The sequence below is a fragment of the Cupressus sempervirens genome, chromosome 11 (genome assembly GCF_028749045.1).
Source record: "Cupressus sempervirens isolate cs-2001-9-10 chromosome 11, ASM2874904v1, whole genome shotgun sequence".
In the NCBI taxonomy this organism is placed as follows: Eukaryota; Viridiplantae; Streptophyta; class Pinopsida; order Cupressales; family Cupressaceae; genus Cupressus; species Cupressus sempervirens.
Genome location: NC_143128.1, coordinates 704,529,657 through 704,552,785, shown reverse-complemented (window position 1 = coordinate 704,552,785; position 23,129 = coordinate 704,529,657). Strand labels below are relative to the sequence as shown.

The following is a 23,129-nucleotide window of genomic DNA, read 5'->3' as shown; positions in this document are numbered from 1 at the left end:
CCATCAAAAACCCTAAATTTGGTGATGGATAATGAGCTGGGAAAGAGTTTTAATTTCCTATATGTAGGGATATCTGGTCATGAAAAAAATAGGTTAGAGTGTTTTGAATGTGAAAATTTGACAAGGAGAAGAAAGAGGGTTTGCTTCATCAAGTGACTCAAGAGAAGAAGTCTGCAATGGCAAACTAAGCAAGAAGGCTTAAAGAGGATGAATACATGCATGGTTAAGAATGTTATATGGGTTCATTGAATTTTGAAATGTTTTATTTTGTACATCTAGACCTTAAATAATTGATTCACCCCCCCACAAGTTATTCTAAAAGAATCCCAATAGTTAAGAGGACTAAGTCTGAGTCAATGGTGTACAAAAGTTACACTTAAATTTCTAGAAGTAGTGCAAAAATAGAGTATTGGAAAAATAGAGGTACGATGATCTATCACTATCTTTCATCTGATATGTAATGAAGACATGTGAAGTTAGACAATGATAAAAGAAAATTGCGTGTTGATGCCAGTATGTGCGCAAGACATGGTTTCACACGTGTGAATTTTGTGTAGACCGTGAGCTGACAGTGCTATTGTAATTGTGAATTAATAAATTATCTTATTTTAATTAATTGGAGAAGCCTCAAGGCCAAATCAAGGAATTATTATGAAGATACAATATAAAAGAAAGCTATTTTCCTTGCTTTTAAAGAAAACTTGGATTAGAGGATCAAGTAGAATGTGAAGTATTAGTGGACAGTGATGTTGGAAACATGAATGCTAATGATACTTCCATGGGGGAGTATTGTAGAAACATGATTAGATCACTATCATGATGATATGCTATATTCATGGCCATGTCTATCCTTGATGTGAACATAGCAATTCTCTATGGTATCTGACAAAAGAACAATGGAAAGACCAAGTTGGTATAGATTTGGGTAATTTTACTAAGAGAGGTTAAAGGGAGATACTATTGAGTATCTGGTTTATACAGCTAACCTCACAAGCACAAGATATTATGTATTGAAGAAGTTATTCAAGTTTCAATGAAGACTATTTTGAGATAGAGTTTATAGAGGTATGTTCTGGTAAATTTGTTATATCTCTTAGCAGAGTGTCATGCCCTAAATTTAACAAGCTAGAACACAAGCAACCATTTTTTTTTTGAAAGATAATATGTGTAGATCTAAACTTATTAGGAAAGTTCTATCAAACTATGGGGTGTCTGGACAATAATTCATGTTTCCTCGGGGATATTAGAAGTTACTAATTCAATCATTGAGTTTAGAGATGACAAAGTTATTTAGATAAAATAAATTTGTTTTCATTTGAAAACATGCACTTCAATTTTTTCCACTGGGTGCTGAATTATTTCCTAACAATTATCAAAAAACTAGGTTGTGATACAAAGGCTCGGTGATGTTATCATATCAAACACCACATCTTATCCTCGAAGTGAGGCATATATAAATAAGAATTAAAAATCTTGTGTCAATGTTGTTATAGTGGTTCCATAGTTGCTTTGGTGAAGATGCTTTATAATTGCCCTAGGTAAATGACTTTAACTCATTACATTCTATGTCCCATTTGATCCTAAATTATTATAGTAGGACTATTCTGATAGAAAATATTGCACTATGTCCTTAGGCAACTTCAACCAACTAGATGTCTCACAACTAGGTATTTTAATTTTTATTATCAGTTATTCATTTTCCAAAATTTATGGTGTATTACTATTTACCAATCCTTAATATTGTCAAGAAGTCATGCCATTGTTAGTTAATGAAATAATTAACAAAATATAGGTTCAATTAAGAATTTATGATTCTCACTCTTACATTACCAACTCTAGTAATCTATGTTTTTCTTTACTACACCCAAATGCCGACGACATTATTATTATTCATACCAACTACAAACATAGAACTCTACATTCCACTAATCCTTTTAATATAGACTTTCCCTAAATATCCTAATAATTTCATTAACTTTCCTACACCCCCTTTTTCTAAACATAAATTTGAAATAAGAATAATAAAAAAATAATTTAATACTATAATCATTCTAATTTCCTACTAACTTTCACCATTCTAATCTTAACTTACCATCTACACTTTTCATAAACCAATTAAGAATATACTTTTTCCTAAAACATTAACACTGTCCCCAAACATGTCTTAACTCCCCTTATCCTAACCACTAACACATGACTCAATTACAATCTAACCCCAAACATTTAAATAAATAAAAATAAATACATTATATAAAAACTACATTATTTTCTCTACTCATAACATGAAATAAACAATACAAATATAATCAATTACTTAAATGGCTTACTTTCCTACAAGAAATAAAAAATTATTAAGAAAAATACATCTTACTAAACATCCTACTTTCCCTTGACTTATCCTAATCCTAAAACATTTTCCATAATATATTTTTCCTACTTACTAACTACACCTACCCCACCAGACATTTCCACTACTTCCTAGGTGCTAGAGAACTTTTTGGGGAGGATTTGAAAGGCTAAAGTTTCCCCTAGTTTATGAAACAAAGTGGGTCCTTTTTACCCACGTATACTTTCAAAGGATTTGGGAAACCAAGGGGCTGACTTATGTCAGACTTGGACCAGCCCCTTCCTAGCATTTAACTCGCCTAAAGGAGCTTCAAAAAGGTAGCATCCCATCCCAAGGTGGCTTTATGTAATTTTTTTTGATAATTTTCCTCCCACTAATTTAGGTGTACATGCCTATCATAAGGAATTTTTACCATTTGCTTGAGGGCTGCCCATTATTGATATGAGGTGACTTATTGCTATTAATTTATTTCCCTCCTTTATTATTAATTTAGTGTGGACTGATTATTATATTAGACTATATTTGAGAATAGACTTTTTGTGCTTCCATACATTTTCTAGAATGATAAATATGCACCTACAGGCTGAATTTTTGTTGTTGTTGAGTTTAACTATTATTTACTACCTTCTTATTGAGACTAGTATTGCAATTCAGGATTGGTATGATATCTTGCCATTATCAAGTCCGTCTAAGTGTGTATTTAACTATGTATATGCTTAGAATAGACAACAACTAGTATTTGATTGACTGACTATAATGCTTTAAGACCAACTTTAAAACTATCCTCATCCATAATATCATGGTGTAGATGTTGGAACTCATTAAGAACTAATTGTATGACATATATAAATGTGTCAAGCATTTAAATTTGAACTTGTTATTGTATCCCATTACATGATTGCTATTCAATCTTAAACAATAGACACATTTGTACAATCATCTCCTATGCTTGTTTCAATTTGAATATAACTATACATCTATTATGCAAGGAAGTTGAAATAATAACAAGGTTCAATAAGAGTAATCTTCCTTCATTTAAAAATTCTACCATGATATTAATTTTATTTGGAAAATCTACATAAATATGGAAATTTAACAAAAACTTTTAAACATGAAATCTTGTCCTCTAGCACTAACACATACTTCCTACAACAACTCTCAAGATACACAAAAGGTGGTGAAATCACCATAACAGGGTTACACAAATGGGAACACCTCTACCATACATAGTTTTTCCTCAATCTCTCTATTATCAAATGAATATGAATAACACCAAGCTCCTAAAATCACAATAGAACACATATCATGATGGAGTTGTATCTCTATTATCAATCCAATTACAATGGTATTCGCTTACCTTATACAATGAAATCCTCATGACTTCCAAATATACAAGTGCATCCAAAAACCTGAAAAAATAAAAATAATATAGAACCATGGAAGCTCACCTCCCAACCTAGGCCTCAAGGAGACCATCCACCGCACTAGGGGAAACAGGGCTCAAACGGGATACATCCAAACACATCTCAAACAAGAACTAACATGAACACAATCATATTTGCAACACATATACAACCCCAACCTAGGATTTGAACAATGATTCACAAATGGAATCATAAACATTGGGTGAAGGTGGGATCTTCAAAGAGGAGAATGCCATATCCTTATACATAAAAAAATCTTGCAATTGCAATATGCCCAACAAGGCTTTTGAGAACACATGCGGTCCAAGGATATAAATCTTCATATGTCTCAACAAAATTATCCATACTTGCTCCGTTCACAAATTCTCACTTATACCTCCCCATAGGATAATAGAAAGGCAAATGGATTTCAATAGATCCCATACTCCATGAAATCTATCCTCTCTCCAAGAGAAGGATTTCTCAACTTCAATGTAAAGCTCAACTAACCCCTTCACCCCAAGGCTTCTCTTCCCTCCTAGGGGTGAGTGAAGCCTTCACACCCAACACAACATTCCATCCACCAAAACAATATCAAAAAACAAGGTCAAATGCAAGTAAATTCAACATGCTCATTTACATACACAACAACTACTACATACACCACATGCAACACATAAACCTTACAAGAAAACTCCTGCAATCTCCATTATTCAAATTTCAAGAGATAAGAAAATTCATGGCATGAAGCACTAACCTCCTTCCAAGCTAATGGCTATGAAGTGGTGATGAAGAGATTTCTTTTTTCCTTCCAAGTTTCTTCCTCCAACCCTAAGTGTCTCTACTATTAGAGAGTGGGTGAATAACCACTATGTTTGGCACAAGCTCCCTAAAAGGACCTCCACTTCCCTTCCCACCTACCCCTCTTACACCTTTGTACCTTCCTACTAATAGGAACTTAACCAAGTGGTGGGATGAGGAAAGAAGTCATGTGATACTCTGATTTTCGAATTGGCTTGAAAATGACTAGTTTAAAGGGTCTCCTAGGTCCCCTAGACCAACTTATGATTATATTTAGACCCCCAACCCATACTATTACCATGCGGGTGACTTATTTTCACAAAAATAACACTTGGGAATCACTTTCAGGCTCTCTAAAGTTCCTATCAAATTTTAATTTGAATTCCATCATGAAGATGACTCATCCTAACACTATCCAAGGTGGGTTAACTTAATTTCACAATGGGGATTAAATTTAGGTTAAGTGACTTCATGCCCAAAATCTTACATGACATGTCATTTTCACATAAACAACACAATTGTCAAATGACACACACACATTAAATACTTTACACATCACGATGACATACATCGCTAATTAATCATGATCTTTAAACTTACTACACCCATCCACAATCATGTCATGAAATAAACACATTAGAATGAGGTTTTGAATCTTCCAAAGATTCACCTTGGCTTTACCAAGTTCACATAGGTTTGAACCTTGTTTCCCTCAATAATTTCCATGGTTCAATTTTCCTACACACTCAACTTAAACATCAGTAGACCAAATAAAATAATATAAAAATACATAGACAAGTGTAGAATAATCCAATATCACATAAGTCACATTAACATATACAATTAACTTTCATCTAATCATTTCCATAAAATATTAAAAAACATTGAAATATCAAATATGTGTATCCACAATTATCTTTCTTAACATAACCAATTATCATTCTAAATATTATAACAACTCTTTCCAACATAACAATGAAACTCTAAGGTCCTCTTTACTAAATCATGAAAACATATAAAATGGATCTTAGAATATATGTCCTAAGTGAAAATCACTAATATGTAGACTTGTTAACTAGTATCCTTCCAAATCAAGTTAAACATAGCGACATTCCTGGAAATATCCCTTTATCACATTATGAGGGTTTTGTGTGTGAGTTTCTAGGGTTAATTCCTCAAACTATTAGAATGTTTCCATAATTATGTCATAATAATTTAAAACCAAATTTTGAAAGTAACCATATGTCTTATTGTCATTAAAACCTACATTGATTGTTGTTCTCACTAGAGTGAATGTTAATTTATCTTTCCTAATTTCCTTGTGGATCATAGCTTGAATTTTGTAACCAAGTTCTTAGCTGGAACATATTGAGTCTCATTTTCATGTGTTCTTATCTATTCAACCTAATGCTATTGAATGGGTATTAGATTTATAATAGCCAAAATTTGCATCAGTCTTTAATAGGATCTTACAAATCATTATTAATAACAAAAAATGTCAATCATGACCTAATTTAACTCCTAATCACATTCATTCCTTAAGATTTATAATAGGGTATGAGTGTGGGCCTTACAAAAAGTTGTTACTTAGTAAAGCCAAAGTTAAAGATGTGAAGAAGACATTATGGAGATGATGTAGCTAAAATCACTCATCATAATATTACATGTATGGAAAGTTACTCAAGTTACAAGGTGAAAGATTAATGTTATTGCTAAGTGTAATGTGTTCTTAATGAGGTCTTATAATAATTAATTGAGAAGGTGTAATAGCTGACTCAAGGAATTTTTTTATGGATTCAGTATAAAGGAAGGACATTTTCCTTTATCATGATATATGTGAATGAGATGTGAGGAGATGTACAGATGATTGAAAAGAGTGGAATGCGAAGATAAGAAGAGTAGAGTGAATGTGAAGGAAACTTCATTGCCAATGTTTTATTGCATGATCCAAAGTTTTATACTCAGATCTGAGGTTCATGACCTGGTCTACAAGGTTTGACAATGATTGGTCTGGTTGACAGGATAGAGGAAAGAAGTTAAAGTATAATACATACAATTATTCTATAAGAAATAGTTGAAAGAATAGTTGGAAAGTGAGTTTGGTGATCTTTCCCCAGAAGCTATTTGGATAGTGGCTCCTTCTATCTTCTATAACTCCTAACAAGGTTGGCACAACTCCTAACAGGGTTAGAATCTTCTAACATGAATTCAAAGTCTCCTAATAGGGACTCATATGTACTAAATATTGTAATAGACTCCTAACAAGGTCCATCCTTGAACAAGGAATATTTATATTAGTACATCATCTTTTTAGCATCATTCCCACTAGGGTTTTTCCTATGATCAATGGTTTCCCTAGTTGACATATCTGGTGTAATTGTGTATGTGTATCTTTGTATGGTTTCTATTTACTTTGGTTGAATGGTTAAGATTAATTAAGGTGGAAAAATGTTTTAATTATTGCATAAGTGATTCAAAAAGGATAGTCTAATGTTTGATAGAAAAAATTATGACAACTAGAAGGAAAATATGAAAAAACATCTATTGTGTATGGGTCCAAGATATTAGACCTCAAATAAATTAGAAAAGACTATCATTGTTAAGAAAGATTTGGAAACTTATATTGAGCAAGAAAGTGAAATTTTCATGTGCAACATGAGATCTAGAGAAACACTATTTTCTACACTTCCTGAAATTGAGTACAACTAGGTAAAGTCACTTATTTATTCTCATTAGATTTGGAAAGATTTCGAAAATAGTTTTCAAGGAAATGGACATTCTAAGAAATTGAGGTTACAAAATTGGATTTGTGCATTTCAAGATGCTAAGATGATGGAAGATAAATATATAGGAACATTTTTAGGTAGGATATTAGAAATTATTGTGGGTATTAGATCTCAAGGATGAAGCAAGCAAGATGATGAGGTGATATGGAAGATATTGAAGAGCTTAACACCACCATTTAAGTGAGTAGTTCAAATGATATAGTTGTTGATCTCTTGTACCAAAGATTTAACAAAGGAAATATTACTTTGGAGACTTGAAGTAGTTGAGAATGAGCTTAGAAATTCCAAAGAATTGATAAGAACTGAAGCAATTTTCAATGCCCTAAATATTTGACCTAGTTAATCAAGGAGCACAAGTAATAGAGGAGACTTTTCTAGTAGTAGTAGATCTAATGAGGACAAAAAGATAGAAGGAGTAGCCCTTCTGGTAAGAAGAGAAAAAGATGGTAAAAAATCTTTAAATGTTGGACTTGAAATGAATTTGGTCACTATGCATCTAAGTGTCCTAAAAGAGAGAAAAAGTATAGGGAAAATTTCAATCCTAGAAGAGATAGAGATTGTTTTTATGCAAATGAAGAAGATGATTCTAATGAGCAAGCAATAAGTGCTAGTGATGATGAAATAGGATTTGTAGCTATTAAATAAGAAAGTCCAAAGAAAATGGCCTTGGTATCATAGGTTGAAAAGAAATCTGTTTGGATAATTGATAGTGGATGTTCACATCATATGAATGGTGATATGAACAAGTTTGTTGACTTCAAAAGTCATGAACAATTTTGTTGACTTCAAAAGTCATGAACAATTTTGTTGTGTGTGTATCCCATTTGGGCTTTGTTTCCCCAACTCGGTGGATGGCCTCTTGGGAGGCCTAGGATGGGAGGTGAGCCACCATGGTTCCTAGTTTTGTGTTGTTTTTTAGGTTTTGTGAGAATGGATCCTATGAAGAGATTAGGGTTTCAGCCTTGGCATTTTTGAAGAATCAAGTGTTGTGAAGAAATCAAAATTTTCCATATTATCTCATAATGTGTTGTAATTTCAATCTTCCATTATTGTTCCTTGTAAAATGAGAAGGATTTGCCCCACATTTTATATTTTTGCAAATGTGTAAAGTAATATTTGATGCTACATATATAGTTGGCATTTTAAGGGAAAGAATTGAATCATTTCATAGTTGTATAGGAAGGAAAGGGGCAAATGTCATGTGGAAAAATAACCCATATTGTGAGCCTTGTGGAAGTTATGAAAATTAGTTACGCTCTCTTATCTATTCACACTTCAATCAATAGTTAAATCTTATAGATATCTCATGTGAAAGAATCATTGTAGGAGTTATTCAATGTAGACTTAAGTGATTTCTTTTCAAAATTCCCTGTTATATATTTGATAAAATGGAATCTAAGTTTCTTGTGTTGTAATAGTCATATGTATGCATGAAAACTTTTCATTATGTTTAAATAAGAAGCCATCTATGAGAACATTCATAATTTAGAAGACTATAATTTTTTTGGTGCAAACATTTTGTATGTGCTTACCTAATTTCACTTGTGAAACCTAGTTGTCCAATGATGTTTATAGCTTGCAAGGCATGATCTTAAAATTAACAATGAAATGTAATAGATTAGTCACATCAAGGCATCCATAAAAACATATATTTAGGAGCTACTAAAGAACATAGATGTAAAAGCATTAAACTCTTATAACACACAAAACTTGCTGTAGATGTATTCTTTTCCTCTTTGGAAATTGTATGGGGAAGAGAAATATTTCCCCTCTCAATTATAGTTGAATGTTTTAATCTAGAGAATATTCCATAAATTATTGAGATAAGATAAGAAAAAAATAAAATCAATGTATTTAGTAAGAGACTACTATTGGCACTCAAAATTGCGTTCTCATTTTGAGCATCTATTTCAATTTTGAGTCAAATCAAGCCCCATAAATGCATGTGTACCCAATTTTACCTTTGAGGCCTAAGAGGTGTTCAATACTTCTAGCACCTTCCATTTATCCCATCTAAGCATTCCATGAAGTTAAATCATCATTCTAAACCATTATGTGAAGTCTCGTTAAGAGCTAGCCAAAATCCACATTTTCAAGGGAGAAAAGAGCCAGCACAAATAATACTTCAGAGGTTGCACCCACGAATTCAAAACCAAGATGCCTCATACCAAGAACTCACACACCATTTCATGGTCAAAAGTCTACAAAGTTATAAAAAAGTCGCAACCTGGTCTTCTACAATAGTGCCCTCGAGTAGACAACACCATGAATTAGTTCCCCAAATCTACATATAGATCTCTTATTCTTGAATCCGATTGGTTCAAAACAATAAAAATTAGCTTGGATCTTTTGCTAAGGGTTCATGGGGACCTTGGAAGAAGACATAGAGAAAAATTTTGTAAGAAAGGGCATCCCATATGCAAAGGCAATTATCCCACATCGGTTGTGGGGTAGGGCACTTTAGTCTTTAAATATTAAAACACACACCATGCGTTGTGTCTAAATAAAGACACTTTTTAAAGATCTATGGTTATGTGTGGGTCCTAGTTGATAGTTGGAGGTGATGTCACCCAAATTTTAATCAGACAAGAAAACACGAAATTGATTATGTTAGCAAATTTAAGCTGCCAAAAAAGTTAGAAAATCTGACTAGTTGCTACCTCGCTAGCCGAAAAATCCAAGGATTTTTGGCTAGCGACATAGCGAATCGCCGCAAAATTCAAAAAATTGGTGAGAAATAAAAGGAGAACGTGGGTCCCACTAGAGTGATGTGGTAGCATCAACGAGCAGTTGAATGACAAGTGGCAGTCAACAGGATGATGAGAGTTGATCTGGAATTTGAGTGCTGAGATCATGACATGTGGCGGATCATGTGACCGTTATTAACTCACTATAGGAAAGTTGCAGGGAAGTTAATATAGTGACATAGCAAGTACCTAGCTGGAGGGGCTAGCTAGAAGTGAGGTGGCACTGACATGGCAAATGATGTGGATTAGGTCAACCAATCAGAGAGTGGCACATGGCATTTGGGTCAGAGAGTGGCAAAAATGAAGATATCCATGTGTGAAAGGTAGAGAGACCAACAATGGGAAGCACCAAGCAAGAAGAATAGGTTGTAGGTCAGAGATTAGAATATCAGAGAAGAACAAAGCAAACAACAATGTAAAGTGATATATCCCACATTGGGTGGGTAACAAAGTTTTAAGTTCTTTAAATAGAATATCACTCACTTTGTAAGTTGTCTAATAAGACATGACCATGTGGTAGGCCCAACCTGTAAAGGGGTCATGTAGAGCTGAAGTCAATCTATTTTGACTCACTAAAATCAAAGCAAAGCATGAAGTCGAGAAGGTAAGGATTGCACATGCCCAATGTTATGCTCAAGCATATAGGCAGAGGATGAGATGTTAAGTCTTCCTGATGCTCCAGTGGCTCAAGCTTTGTGTGAGGGTGTAGACCAAATTTTAAAGACCTCCGCTCATACACTAGCCCTCGTATGAATGTAAACAAATTTTAGAAAGGTTTCAAGGATACGCTCAGGTGTGAGAGCGTAAAGCCATTTGAAGCCCGTATGAACATAAAGGTAAAGCCTTGGGTATTATGGTGATATAAAAGTTGAAGGCCCCGTAGGCTCGGGAAGCGAGTTTTGAACATCTTCGGTGATATGAGAGGGCGTAAGAGCGTAAAGGATAAGCTTTGCGTATGAGCATAAATGGAAAAATGAAAGCCTCCGGTGCTATGAGGAGAAGATGGAGAAATTAATAAATATTAATTAATTAATATTTCAAAGGTCATAGTCAATCAGGATTTGACATATGGCAATGGAAAATTGGAGGGAGAGCACAAAGAGAGAGTAAAAATGAAGTTCAAATGAAAATTCAGAGAAGATCAATGCATAAAATGAAATATTTAAATAAATTTGAAGTTTTATATAGTTTTGACTATATAAATTTTAAATTTTTCATTTTTAAAGCTTTGCCATAGTCCAGGACCTAATTTTTTAAACTGCTAGCATAAGGGTATTTTTTGTCCAAATCAGGCATTCAATATACCGTTGGAACCGAGAGAAGTTGAATTTACCAGATTTAGGATAAGTTTTTGCACATCAATTCACCGATTCAATCTATAAGCAGTTTTGTATTTTCTGGGGCATTCTCAGTGGAATGAGCAGAATTCATCATGAAGCATTAGGATTAGATAAAAGGTAGATATGAAGGCTTTTTGAAGTCTGGATGTGAAGAAAATCAATTCTGAGATATTTTCTTGGCTTCTAAAGGGAAGTTAACTAATTTTGACTTTTTACCTTGTGTTCATTCTAACATCAAAAATTAGTTATGATGATGAATCAAATTTTTGATATTCTTTATGCCTTTAAGAGCCAGAATCAAGGGGATTTGATTTGCAGTTATAGAGAGAAGGTAGAGAGAGGCTTTTCATTTTCTTCAGAAGGAAATCTGAAAGGACACATGTCAGTTGCATAATGAATCTGGGAATTGCTTTCTCTCTATTTATGCTTTCTTCTTCTTTTTTGTAAGGGTTGGAAAATATTGGAAAGTCTCTGGAATGAAAAAACTTAGCAGAACTAGCTCTGGAATTGGTGAAATCTGAATGGAAAGATCTGGGATATGTTGGTTCTAGACCATGAAGCTTTTCTTTGGCTATCATACCCCCTTCCCATCTAATTAGTTTCTCATTCCCACCATTTTATCTCTTGTATGAAAACATATGTTATTGTATAGTCTAGTTTATTAGGTTCTTTGTGAGTTAATTTCATGCTTTGTTATGTATTATTTCAAGGAAATCAATACAAGGAACAACAAGTTTTTAGTTTGAGTTTAAATCTTGTCTCCTTTCTCAGTTGAGCTGTGATATTTTATGGTCTTTGAACAAAGAGCCTAGATCATAAGTGCAATCCCTTAAGGCTATATGTTGCTTCATTGTTGCTTGTAATTCAAGGAATTATGTAAATGCTTCACAGAATCATTACAGTTGCAGGTTTATTAAGGAGGATATCAGGTAAGAATGAGATTTAAGTTGAACATTGATGTCTGTTTACAAGGTGAATGGATAGATCATATATCTGAATATATGAATAAGTATCATATATCCAAAATGCATGAGGGAGATTCATGAATTTCCCAATGGATCAGGCACTGATCAGCTATAGGATCATTAGTTTGTTGTCTATACTTGGTTTTTATCCACTTTCCCCATCCACATAAAATTAAATCAAAATTCAAATCATCTTTACATTTTATGTTGAAGAACCTAAATGTGATGCCCTCACTTAGCTTGTGAATATCATAAAGTTGCAATTTTCTACTGTAGATCTATGTTATTACATGGGTTAATAGGAGAAATAAGGGTTTTATCTGCTTTATATTAGATTCAGTATATGCTTTGATAACTGGTACCATATAAAGAATCTATAGGTCCACCCACCTAGGTTTTGTAGAGCCTAAAGAAGAAGAAGGGTCTAGCCTTATAGTTGGCCCAAGACTGTAGTCAAGTGTATCCGTCATAGGAATTTACTAGCCTTAGATGCATCTGTTTGGTTTCTTGGTCATTTTCAAAACTGTTAAATTAGGAGCCAACAACTATGTTATAAAGTAATAACTTACATAAGGAATTTGTAACATGGACTTGATTAACATTATCAGATTTCCACAATCCATTTGTAAATAATTTGTCTTCTGGATTTGATTGTGTGCTCTTTTTTTACCATCAACATTTTAGATCATACTACATGATCCATCATCAGGATGAGAAAGTGTAGGAATAGAGACGTGGGCTTGATTAATAAGTCACATCAAATTTTAAAAGAAAAATAAAATAATAAAATAAAATAAGGGACAAATACAATGGTATACTTCATAAGTGTAGACCAGTGAGTTGAAAAGTACCGCTTCCAAAAAGAAGATAATTAACAATTAGTTATTATGGGGAGAGAAAAAAAAAGGGAAGTGCCAACCTTTGCACAACACCCTAGATCATGCCTGTCCCCACCTCGTACTCCACCATAGGCACTTCAAGGCCACCTAGACCCTTAACTTATCACATCACCCTTACATTTCAAGTGGATGTTTTTGGAAGTGCAAAAAATTTGGGGAGATGTCAAAATGAAAAAAACCCTCCCACACCTCCCAAAAGGCCACTACCTACATTGGCGAAGGGGCTCTTGGATGAGATGCCAAGCCTTCTTGCCACATGGGAAGAGTTTTAGGTTGTGTAACTAGAGCATAGTGTATAGTGGTAAGTAGGTAGTTAGGATATCTTACTAAGAAAAATAGTTAGAAAGTATTAAAATTTAAAAGGAAGCATAGTTAGAATTAAGTTAATCCAAGTTAGAGTAAGTAGTTAGTATAGCTAATAAAGTTGGTATTTAATTTATTTAATTTAAAATGTAAGAATGTTAGATTTTTAGTGGTTATGTAAGTGGTTGTAAGATTGTAGGATTTAATTCATTTAGTTAGTAATTAACTACTACATATATTAGTTAGTGGTTAAATAAGTAAATATATATTAGTTAATAATAAAAAATAGTTCTTAATTAGGTATTGTTTATTAGTTAGAATGTAAGTTTATTATTTGAAGGTATAAATTTTGAAACATGATTAAAGGTAATGGTTCATAGTCAATAATATAAGGTAGAAATAATTAACGATTAAGCCAATAACAAAATTAGTAGGGTATTAATATGGCATAATTAAATAAGGAATTGTAAGAATCTATTTAGATAGGAACTACTCGTACAAAATAAATAAATAGAAAGAATAGTGTTGGCATAGTAAAAGTATGAAGTAGGAGTGCTCTATAAAAGGAAAGATTTTAGATATATTATATGAACATCAAAATAATTAGAACATATGTGCATGTATGTTGGCAATATAACCAATCTGTCAAATAAGATGAGATATGTGGTTATCATTTATGGCAATATATATTTTACAGTATAGTTATGATTGTTTATGATATAAAATTGTCTAAGTATTGGACAATGTTACAGCAACACGATGAGGTTTATTGATAGTGGAATATTCCTTAAGAACATTGATGAGATTTATTGAATAGTAGATTTATTGACTACAAATGCATGACATCATCCTGATGATGTATACTAGTGTGCATGTCTATATGAACAACCAAGTTCAAGTTATGAAGGAAATATCGATATAGATACTTCACAATATAGAATAGAGCAAGTGAAGAAAATTGAATTATACAACTTAAAGAATTATCTTGATGAGATGACTCTAGGGATTATATGTGAGCCAACTAAGGAAGGATTTATTGACATGATTGATATAAGTAAAGAACTTCATTTGTGAAGTTGGATGAAATTAAGAAAAAGGTTATGTGATATGATAATGCGAGATATGATGCAAGTTGATATTGCATAGTTACTCCTTATTTATGACATTGAGAAAACTAGAGGGAAGACTATCTATAGTCTACTAAAGGCTTGTATGAAGAGTTGACAATTAGAAGAATTGTGAAGTACAACAAGTGATCAAGTATTGTATGTATATCTATTCTTTAAAGAACTTAATTGTATAGTTGCATGTTAGGGCACATTTGTATATGATCCACCAAATCCTAATAGGGTTGAAGCAACTCCTAATAGGGTTGAGGCTTCTAACAAGGCCTAGTCTCCTAATAGGGACTCGAGACACTATACATTCTTCATAGACTCCTAATAGGGTAAATATCCTTAACTAGATTCTTTATATAGTGAATAATCTTGTGGGTTTCATCCCCACTGAGGTTTTCCCTTGGCCAAGGTTTCCCTAGTTAACAAAATATGGTGTTATGAGCTCTCTTTATGTATGGTTGTTTATACTATTCAACATTATTGGTTTACTTTCTTATGCATGTGGCAAAGTAATTAGTAATATCTAGTTGTCGGCAAAAAGATTGAAAATACTGATTCACCCCCTCACACCCCCTCCAGTATTATCTATTTCTAACAATTGGTATCAGAGCTTAGTTATTTAGAAGAGGCTTAACAACTTGAATAAAATCCCTATGGATAAGGAATAGTTGAAGAAGAATCTTGAAGAAGCTCTTGAGAAAATTGATCTCCTTACAGATCAAAGAGATGGCCTAGCGGATATATATGAAGATGTAAAATCTTATATTGGTAAATTAAAGGACAAGATATATAACCTAAAGCAAAAATTACCTATTGAGTAGACTACTGAGGATGATATTGAAGATCTAAATGTTAGAATCTAATAAGATTAATAACCCATAAAACTAGTGCAAAGAATAAATATCTAAACTATGAATGCAAATGATACAAAATCAAAATAGCATCAGAGAGTTAGTCTCCAAGAGAGTAATGCAAATACTGCAAGAAAAATAGCATTAAGAGGATGCAAAAACAAGAGATGCAAATATAAGCCAGGTAGCATGCTTATATAGGCTAGGAAGAGGGAGGAGGTGGCAACACCAACCAACAAGGAGCAACCATCTATCAGACTAAAGATAGCAAAGTATCTTCCCAAGATAGCTAATGGATGCTCACATGTAGGAAGGTGACACCTCACAACCATTCACCTAATAAGACATGCTTTATTAACCTAAGCGAGATTATTAAAAGTGTAGGAAAAACCTAGCAAAATAGGAAAAATAAAAAACTACACTAACACCCTCCCATAAGCGAAGCTTAGGTGGATGTAGAAATGGGTCCCGACAAGTCAAGCCTGATGAGGTACCCATGTACATAAAATTCCCCCAAAAGAGAGAGAAAAGAGGCTCCCCAAAGAAAATTAGGACTCCAAGTGAGAGGAAGTGCCCCCCCCCAAAAGATGAAGCATCCTGTACCTCCAACAAAGCTTGCAAATTTTGTCTGGTAGATCCACTTACATCGAACAAGTTTTCTTCCCTTAGGAAAAGGGACAAGATCCCAAGTGTGGTTCCTCATCAAGGAACTATACTCTTCCTGCATAGCTATATCCCACTCAGAAATACCAGAAGCCTCATGAAAGGACTGTGGATTTGAGGTAGTAGCAATGAATATATGTAGAGCATCCTAGAATTGTGAACGAGTCTTCTTGGTGTCTGATGGATCCCCAACCCAATCACCTACAAACTGCAAGGTCTGTCTAGCCCAAAGTGGACCAGAAGATGGAGAATCTAGAGGAGAATCATCAACCTATAAACGATGACTAGGAGAGGAAGGAGGTGAGTCCTTTGAGTCACTCTCTACATAAGAAGTGGAGGTAGAAGACTGCTTAAGTGAATCTGACCCATTAGAAGATCTATCATGTATTCCAAGTGAATGAGTGAAATAGTCAAAGGAGGATCAGAAACAAAGTGAGAAAACATATAGAGTTGTGACTGATGATCTGCTCTCCCAACTGCAACTGTAGAATCATTGTGCACCTCACATATCTCCACTAAATTAGGAGTGAACTCAACCCACTTGCCAAAACCTGTGTGAGTGATCTGGTGTACCGATAGGAGATTAGTTGGCAATGAGGGTACACAAGGAACATCATGGAATGTTCCATCCCCCACATCAACAAACCCTCTCCCACACACCTCATCAAGAGTATTATCACCCATCAAAATAGAAGGCATAGTACACAACTCCAAGGATGCAAGTTCTTCCTTAGATGAAGCCATGTGGTGTGAAGCACCCGAATCAAGAACCCAAGTGGATGGTGAGGAAGCAACTACAAAAAGGGCCTTGCCCTTTCCTTTCCCCTTGCTGTTTTCTTTTTCCTTTTTGGACCCTTCATTAGAACTTTGTTTGATAGACTTAGGAACACTGATATTATTCTTCTCAAGAATGTATGTCAAGTGATCAAGTTGTTTCTGCAAACATTTATGTTCATCATGACCAGATCTTTTACAATAGGCACATTTGACCTTTTCTTTCTTAGGCTTATCACCCTTGGAAGATGGTGTATCAATAGTTGCTTTTGAAGAAATCAATATCTGATCCTTCTTCTCCTCGCTATTCTTTTGTTTCTTATCCTTACTATTGTTGTTACTACTTTGTCCTTGTTGTTCTTTTGTGCCTTGGTTGGCTGCTAAGGCATGTGACTTAGAGGATGTAAGAGTGCCCATCTAGATTAACTTGTCCTGTTCTCGAGTGAGATTGACAGCAAAATCATCTAAAGATGGCATGGTGAATTGAGTACCAAGTGCACCCTTAGTAGCATAGAAGGTAGAGACAAACACAAAATATTCTAAACTTAGCTTAGAGAGAATATTGAGAATCAGTTTTTCATCTTCCTTTTCAATTCCACATTATTTTAACTGCAACCTTAGTGATTTCAATTTGGTGAAGAAATCTTGGATTGTGTTGAAATTGCCTGGACTCAAACTAATTAATTCATTTTCCAACATATGACCCCTCATTGAATCTTGTGTGCCAAATAGTGTTTCTAGCTTTGTCCATACTTCATTTGGTGTATCCAGAGACTCAATGTGAAATAGCAAGTTAGGAGAAATAGAAAAACACAATGTTCCATATGCCTCATCACATTTGTTAAACCACTTAGGCTTATCTTCATCTTTAGCAGGTTCAGTTTCAAGTCCCATAGTAATCCTATTTAATCCAGCTTTCTTTAAGTGAATTCTCATGTGTGATTTCTACTCAAAGTAATTGTATGGAGTTAGGATGGGCATATTTTTTTGATCCATGATGAAGAAATGCAAAAAAATGCTAAAAAGAAGAGAACCCAGCCGCGACAATGCCCCCCCCCCCCCCCCCCCCCTTTTTTACGCAATCAAACCCCCCCCCCCCGAAAAAAAATGATTTGACACTTTATTTTAGTGCGTTTACAACTACCACTAGAAAGAAATACTTAGTGGCCTTGATTTTAATGCATTACAAACCCTCATGAAGAGCATATGCTAGAAGTGAAACTTGGGCACAATAATCAAGGAAACAAATAGCACCACTGCAATCTACCAAAAAATCATGCACTTTCAAAAAAAGAATCGCTTCGATATGAGGACGTATGAGAAAGTTATGATCCTCTGAAGTTTCCAAAACGAGAACTGTGCATAGTCACGACTGAGAATTTGCAATTTCTGAAGAATTCATGCATGAAAATCAAAAAACAACTCCACTAGTGGATAGAGAACCAAAAAAAAGCCAAGTTCATAATAAGAATCATCAAAATCGGAGTTTGTATGAGCAAGAATGAGACATTTGAAAACTGCATTCAAATCTGCGACTGCCAATGGAGAGGGGTATGGCTGTAGCTTTGCATGCTTGCTTCTGCAAAATATACAACTTTCATGAAAAATCTAAAAGATACCCAGATTGTTTTTTGGGGCTGCAAACAAAACCTAGAAAGTGTTTTTCTTTCTGATGTATAGAAGATGTTACTGTAGTGTAAATTAGATGCCTTTAACAGTAAAAAATGGCTCCAAAAATCAAAAAATGACCCCAGCAACCAGAATATGACATGCAAATGCTGGATCAGCTTCCTAAGTCCATCAATAGCATGCTAAAACCTGCAAAACTGATTGAAAACTCTAAATATGCAAGTTAGTTGTCAGATTTGAGATTGAAACCCCACAGAAAAATCATTTTTGTCAAAACTTTTCTAATTCTCAAGGTCATCCAAAGATGCAAGAGAAGAGCATACTTTGTTTTTCAAAAAATTATAATAAAGTTTATTATCCCCCCTCGAATCTCTCAAATAAAGAAACTAAAATCTACTCTTGCACATAGAAAAGCTCTGATACCATGTTAGAATCTGATAAGATTAATAACCCAGAAAACTAGTGCAAAGAATAAATATCTAAACTATGAATGCAAATGATACAAAATCAAAATAGCATCATAGAGTTGGTCTCCAAGAGAGTAATGCAAATGCTTGAAGCAAAATAGCATTAAGAGGATGCAAAAACAAGAGATGCAAATATAAGCCAGGTAGCATGCTTATATAGGCTAGGAAGAGGGAGGAGGTGGCAACACAAACCAATGAGGAGCAACCATCTATCGGACTAAAGATAGCAAAGTATCTTCCCAAGATAGCTAATGGATGCTCACATGTAGGAAGGTGACACCTCACAACCATTCACCTAATAAGACATGCTTTATTAACCTAAGCGAGATTATTAAAAGTGTAGAAAAAACCTAGCAAAATAGGAAAAATAAAAAACTACACTAATATTAAAGAAAGAAAATGAGATGTTGAAACATTAGTTTAAAATAGTAGAACTTAAGCTAAGTCTTAACAAAAATGGAGGAAAGAATGATTCTAAAATAAAAGCTAAAAATGTAGATCTAAGATCCTAGTTAAGCAAAGTAACATTTGAATTAGAATCTATCAAGTTGGAACATGCAAAATTAGAAAAATGTAATACTATTGTGAAAGATGAACTGGTGCAAACTAAACAACAACTTGAAAAGTTGTATACCAATAGTGAAAATATTGAAGACCAAATGTATGTACAAAGACCTAGTTATGATAAGACTAGACTTGGATTCTTTCTGTTGGTGTTTGAAAATGTTACCTATTTCCAATTACCCTGATGAGAACAAGATGCATCTAGGGGCAGCTAACTCCCATTATCAACACATCCATTCAGACACCAGGCCAACTATAAGGCTATACTCCTTCTGCACTTCAGGCTCTGCAAAACCTAGGCGGGTGGACCTATAGATTCTTTATATGGTACCAGTTGTCAAAGCATACACTGAATCTAATGCAAAGCAGATAGAAACCCTTATTTCTCCTAATAACTTATGAAATAACGTATATCTGCAGTAGCTAGATGCAAAACAATGAAATTCATAAGCTGAGTGAGGGCATTCTGTTTAGAGCTCTTCAACATGAAAGGGAAATTCATTTGATTAAAGATGTTGATTCAACAAAACTTCAAAAATGCAACAGTATAACCAGTGATCCTATAACTGATCAGTGCCTACTCCATTGGGCAATTCCATGAATTCAAAACATACATCTGTGACATCAGGGCGTATCTCATATACCCAGACATCAGATCCATCCAACCACCTTGTGATTCAGACATCAGTGTTCATTTAGGTCTCATTCTCACAAAATATCCTTCTCAAACAACCAGTAACCTTGTTTAAACATATTGAGCATTTACTTGGCCCTTTGGTCCAACAGCAAAATACATCAAACATACAACCTGAAAGGGATGCAAATGGGTCTCAAATCTTTGTTCCAAAACCACATAAGACTTACAGATTGCTGAGACAGGAGACAAGAACCAAAACAAAACTAGTGAAATTGTTGCTCATATGTATTCCTTTCCTTGAAACTATACATTCAGATGCATAAAATTAAAACATGAAACAACCTAATATCTCAGAACTATCTATATTATCTCTACAATGCTGTTCACATGAGAGTTCTGCTGAAGAAAATGGTGTCACAGTCATGGAAACATGTCAAAATACTAGAACCAATGGTCTCACAGTGCAAAAACTGGAATCCCCAATGGTATCACAGCAATGAACTTTTTCTTCCCAAAAACTGGAACCCTTACCAAGTATCAGAGAAAGAAAGATATAGACAAGAAAGAAATCCCGGATCTGATCTTTACTTGACAAGTGTCCACTTGAAAATCAATCTTCTAGCAACTGAAAACTTCTTCCTTCCTTCTCCCATCTTGATCTGATTTTGTTTCATCATTTTTTGCAACTGATTTGCAAATGTCTGTTTCTGAATGATGAAATTTGCTGAGTCACCAAAATATCTGATTTACCCATTGAAATGCTCGTGAAATTTTGTTTTTTACTGAATGAATTCGCTCAAATTCCAACCCAAACTACATTTCAACTATCTTTTTACTGATATTCAGGTCATTACCTTGACAAAAAATCAAACTGAACTTCCTGGTCTGAATATAGTTGCAATTCAAGTACCTGATAGAAAACCTTATGTAGCTCAAACTGACTGATACCTGTGCAAAAACTAACTCCAGAATCGGAAAATTCATCTTCTCACAATTCCGACGATATATGATAAGGCATATTTTGGTTACCGGAAGCGCCTGAAACTGCTATTTGAAAAATAGTCCTCTGGTAGAGACATCAGGTCTGCATATCTTTGAATTTAAAATCCAAAAAATTTATAATAATCTAATGTCTTAACATTAGAATTAAAAGCCTGCTTGATTTTTAAAAACTAACGTCAATTTTCAACAAAAATAATAATAAAATATTATTATTTTTAACTCTGCAGATTTTCCTGACCCTTTGAATCCGTGGTCAACCTTGGTTTGACCGGTGCCACATGTCACTTGCTGATTGGTCTGCCTGATTTGCCCCCATCCACCACATGTTGTCTTCTCGCTAACTTGCTATGTTAATTCTCACGCATCTTTTGCTTGGCAAGTTAGCGACGACCCTCCGATTTGGACATGTGTCGTCATCTCCTTGCATCCAAGTTTTGGGCGCCAACTCATCATTATTGCATGCTCGTTCAAAATATCTCCATTTGCGCACCAACTGGCAGTCCACGGCGGGCCCCTCCCCTCGAGCTCGTGCCTTCAAAAGGATCGTGCCTCAATTCACATCTTATTACGTGTGTTTGGGTATTTAAATACATAAAACATACCCACGTTTTATCAATGTGGGATAATTGATTTTATTGCTCATCACCTTTTGTTTGACTGTGGTTAGAAACGGCTTGCTGTTCTTTTAAAATTTATTGGAACCTACAACTCCTTTGTCAAGTTTTCCTCTGTATTGTATGTCATTAATAATAAGAGTGGGTAATATTGTGACATCACCACGAGATCCATGTCCAACTTGTTTATCTTGCTCAGCTTTCAAAATAGAGTTTTCAGTATCGGCAATGGGATCCCCCATGCACTTTTCTACCTTCTTCCTGTCCAGACCAAGAGATTCGATGACACTATCTGCACATTCTTTGTTATATTTTTTGTCCTTCATTGGACACATGATGCAGAAATCAGTAACGTAATCCCACCAAACCCATGGTCTGCTATCCTCTTTAGCAACAGTAAAAACACACAATTGTCTCAAATTTTCAGTCACCACATCTTTCCCATCATACCCCCGATTGAAGTCTTGTTCTGGATCAGGTGAATAGGATCTTCCGTTATTAATGCATTGAGCTTTGCATTGCTTGCTCACTACAAAGGCTTGAGGGCAGTACCACGTGATATAGTGAGGAGTAAATTGTGTGTACCCATTTTTCTTAAGAATTTGAGCAGCTCCTTTGAAATTCTTTAAAAACTCCATCTGCATATCACACTTCAATCCACATTCATCATTGCTATTTGTCCACAACTCATACTCCACACGTTCATCTGTGTGTGGAACAGACTCTCTCCAGTCCAAATTAATATTGACCATATTCCTCTTACTAATAGCATCTTTCAGTTTGTCACCTAAATTCTTCTCAATGAGTGCAGAGGGAATAGTGATATTCTGTTCATAAGCTGAACCACCTTCACCAGGCAAATCCATAGTTATCAAAGATTCATCCTTGTCATTAGCCACAAGGACAGCCGCTGCCCCAGCATTCTGAGCATTCCAGACTTTCAAAGAAAAATAGCAATTTTACCATGCTGCAAATTTTTAGCCCATGACGAATCTCCAGTCAAAATATTTTAATTGTCGAACATCCATACTTTAAAAATCCTGCAAGCAAACAATGTTAAAAAACATAAACTGGGCTCGGATTCGGCATCATAAACTAGGTTATTGATCACTTGGGCTTCTAAAAACTGGGATATAGGTTCTTTGTCATGAGGAGAATGGAATTCTATAGTTTGGGCTCTTGACGAATCACAGGGCACATTTGGCGAATTTCCGAAAAC

General features: G+C 34.5%; 1 protein-coding gene across 1 annotated transcript in view; it reads right to left on the bottom strand.

Annotated features, from left to right (window-relative positions):
- Positions 1-22,863, bottom strand: part of LOC149531644 (vacuolar-sorting receptor 1-like) — a gene marked incomplete at its 5' end in the record, with an annotated part of 75,746 nt that extends 52,883 nt beyond the window's left edge. The window contains 3 exons of the mRNA XM_089808381.1: positions 21,243-21,338; positions 21,658-21,828; positions 22,003-22,863. Of these exons, the coding sequence (XP_089664507.1) occupies positions 21,243-21,338; positions 21,658-21,828; positions 22,003-22,863 (1,128 nt within the window). The remainder of the gene's footprint in view (positions 1-21,242; positions 21,339-21,657; positions 21,829-22,002) is intronic.
- Between the last annotated feature and the right edge of the window lie 266 nt (positions 22,864-23,129).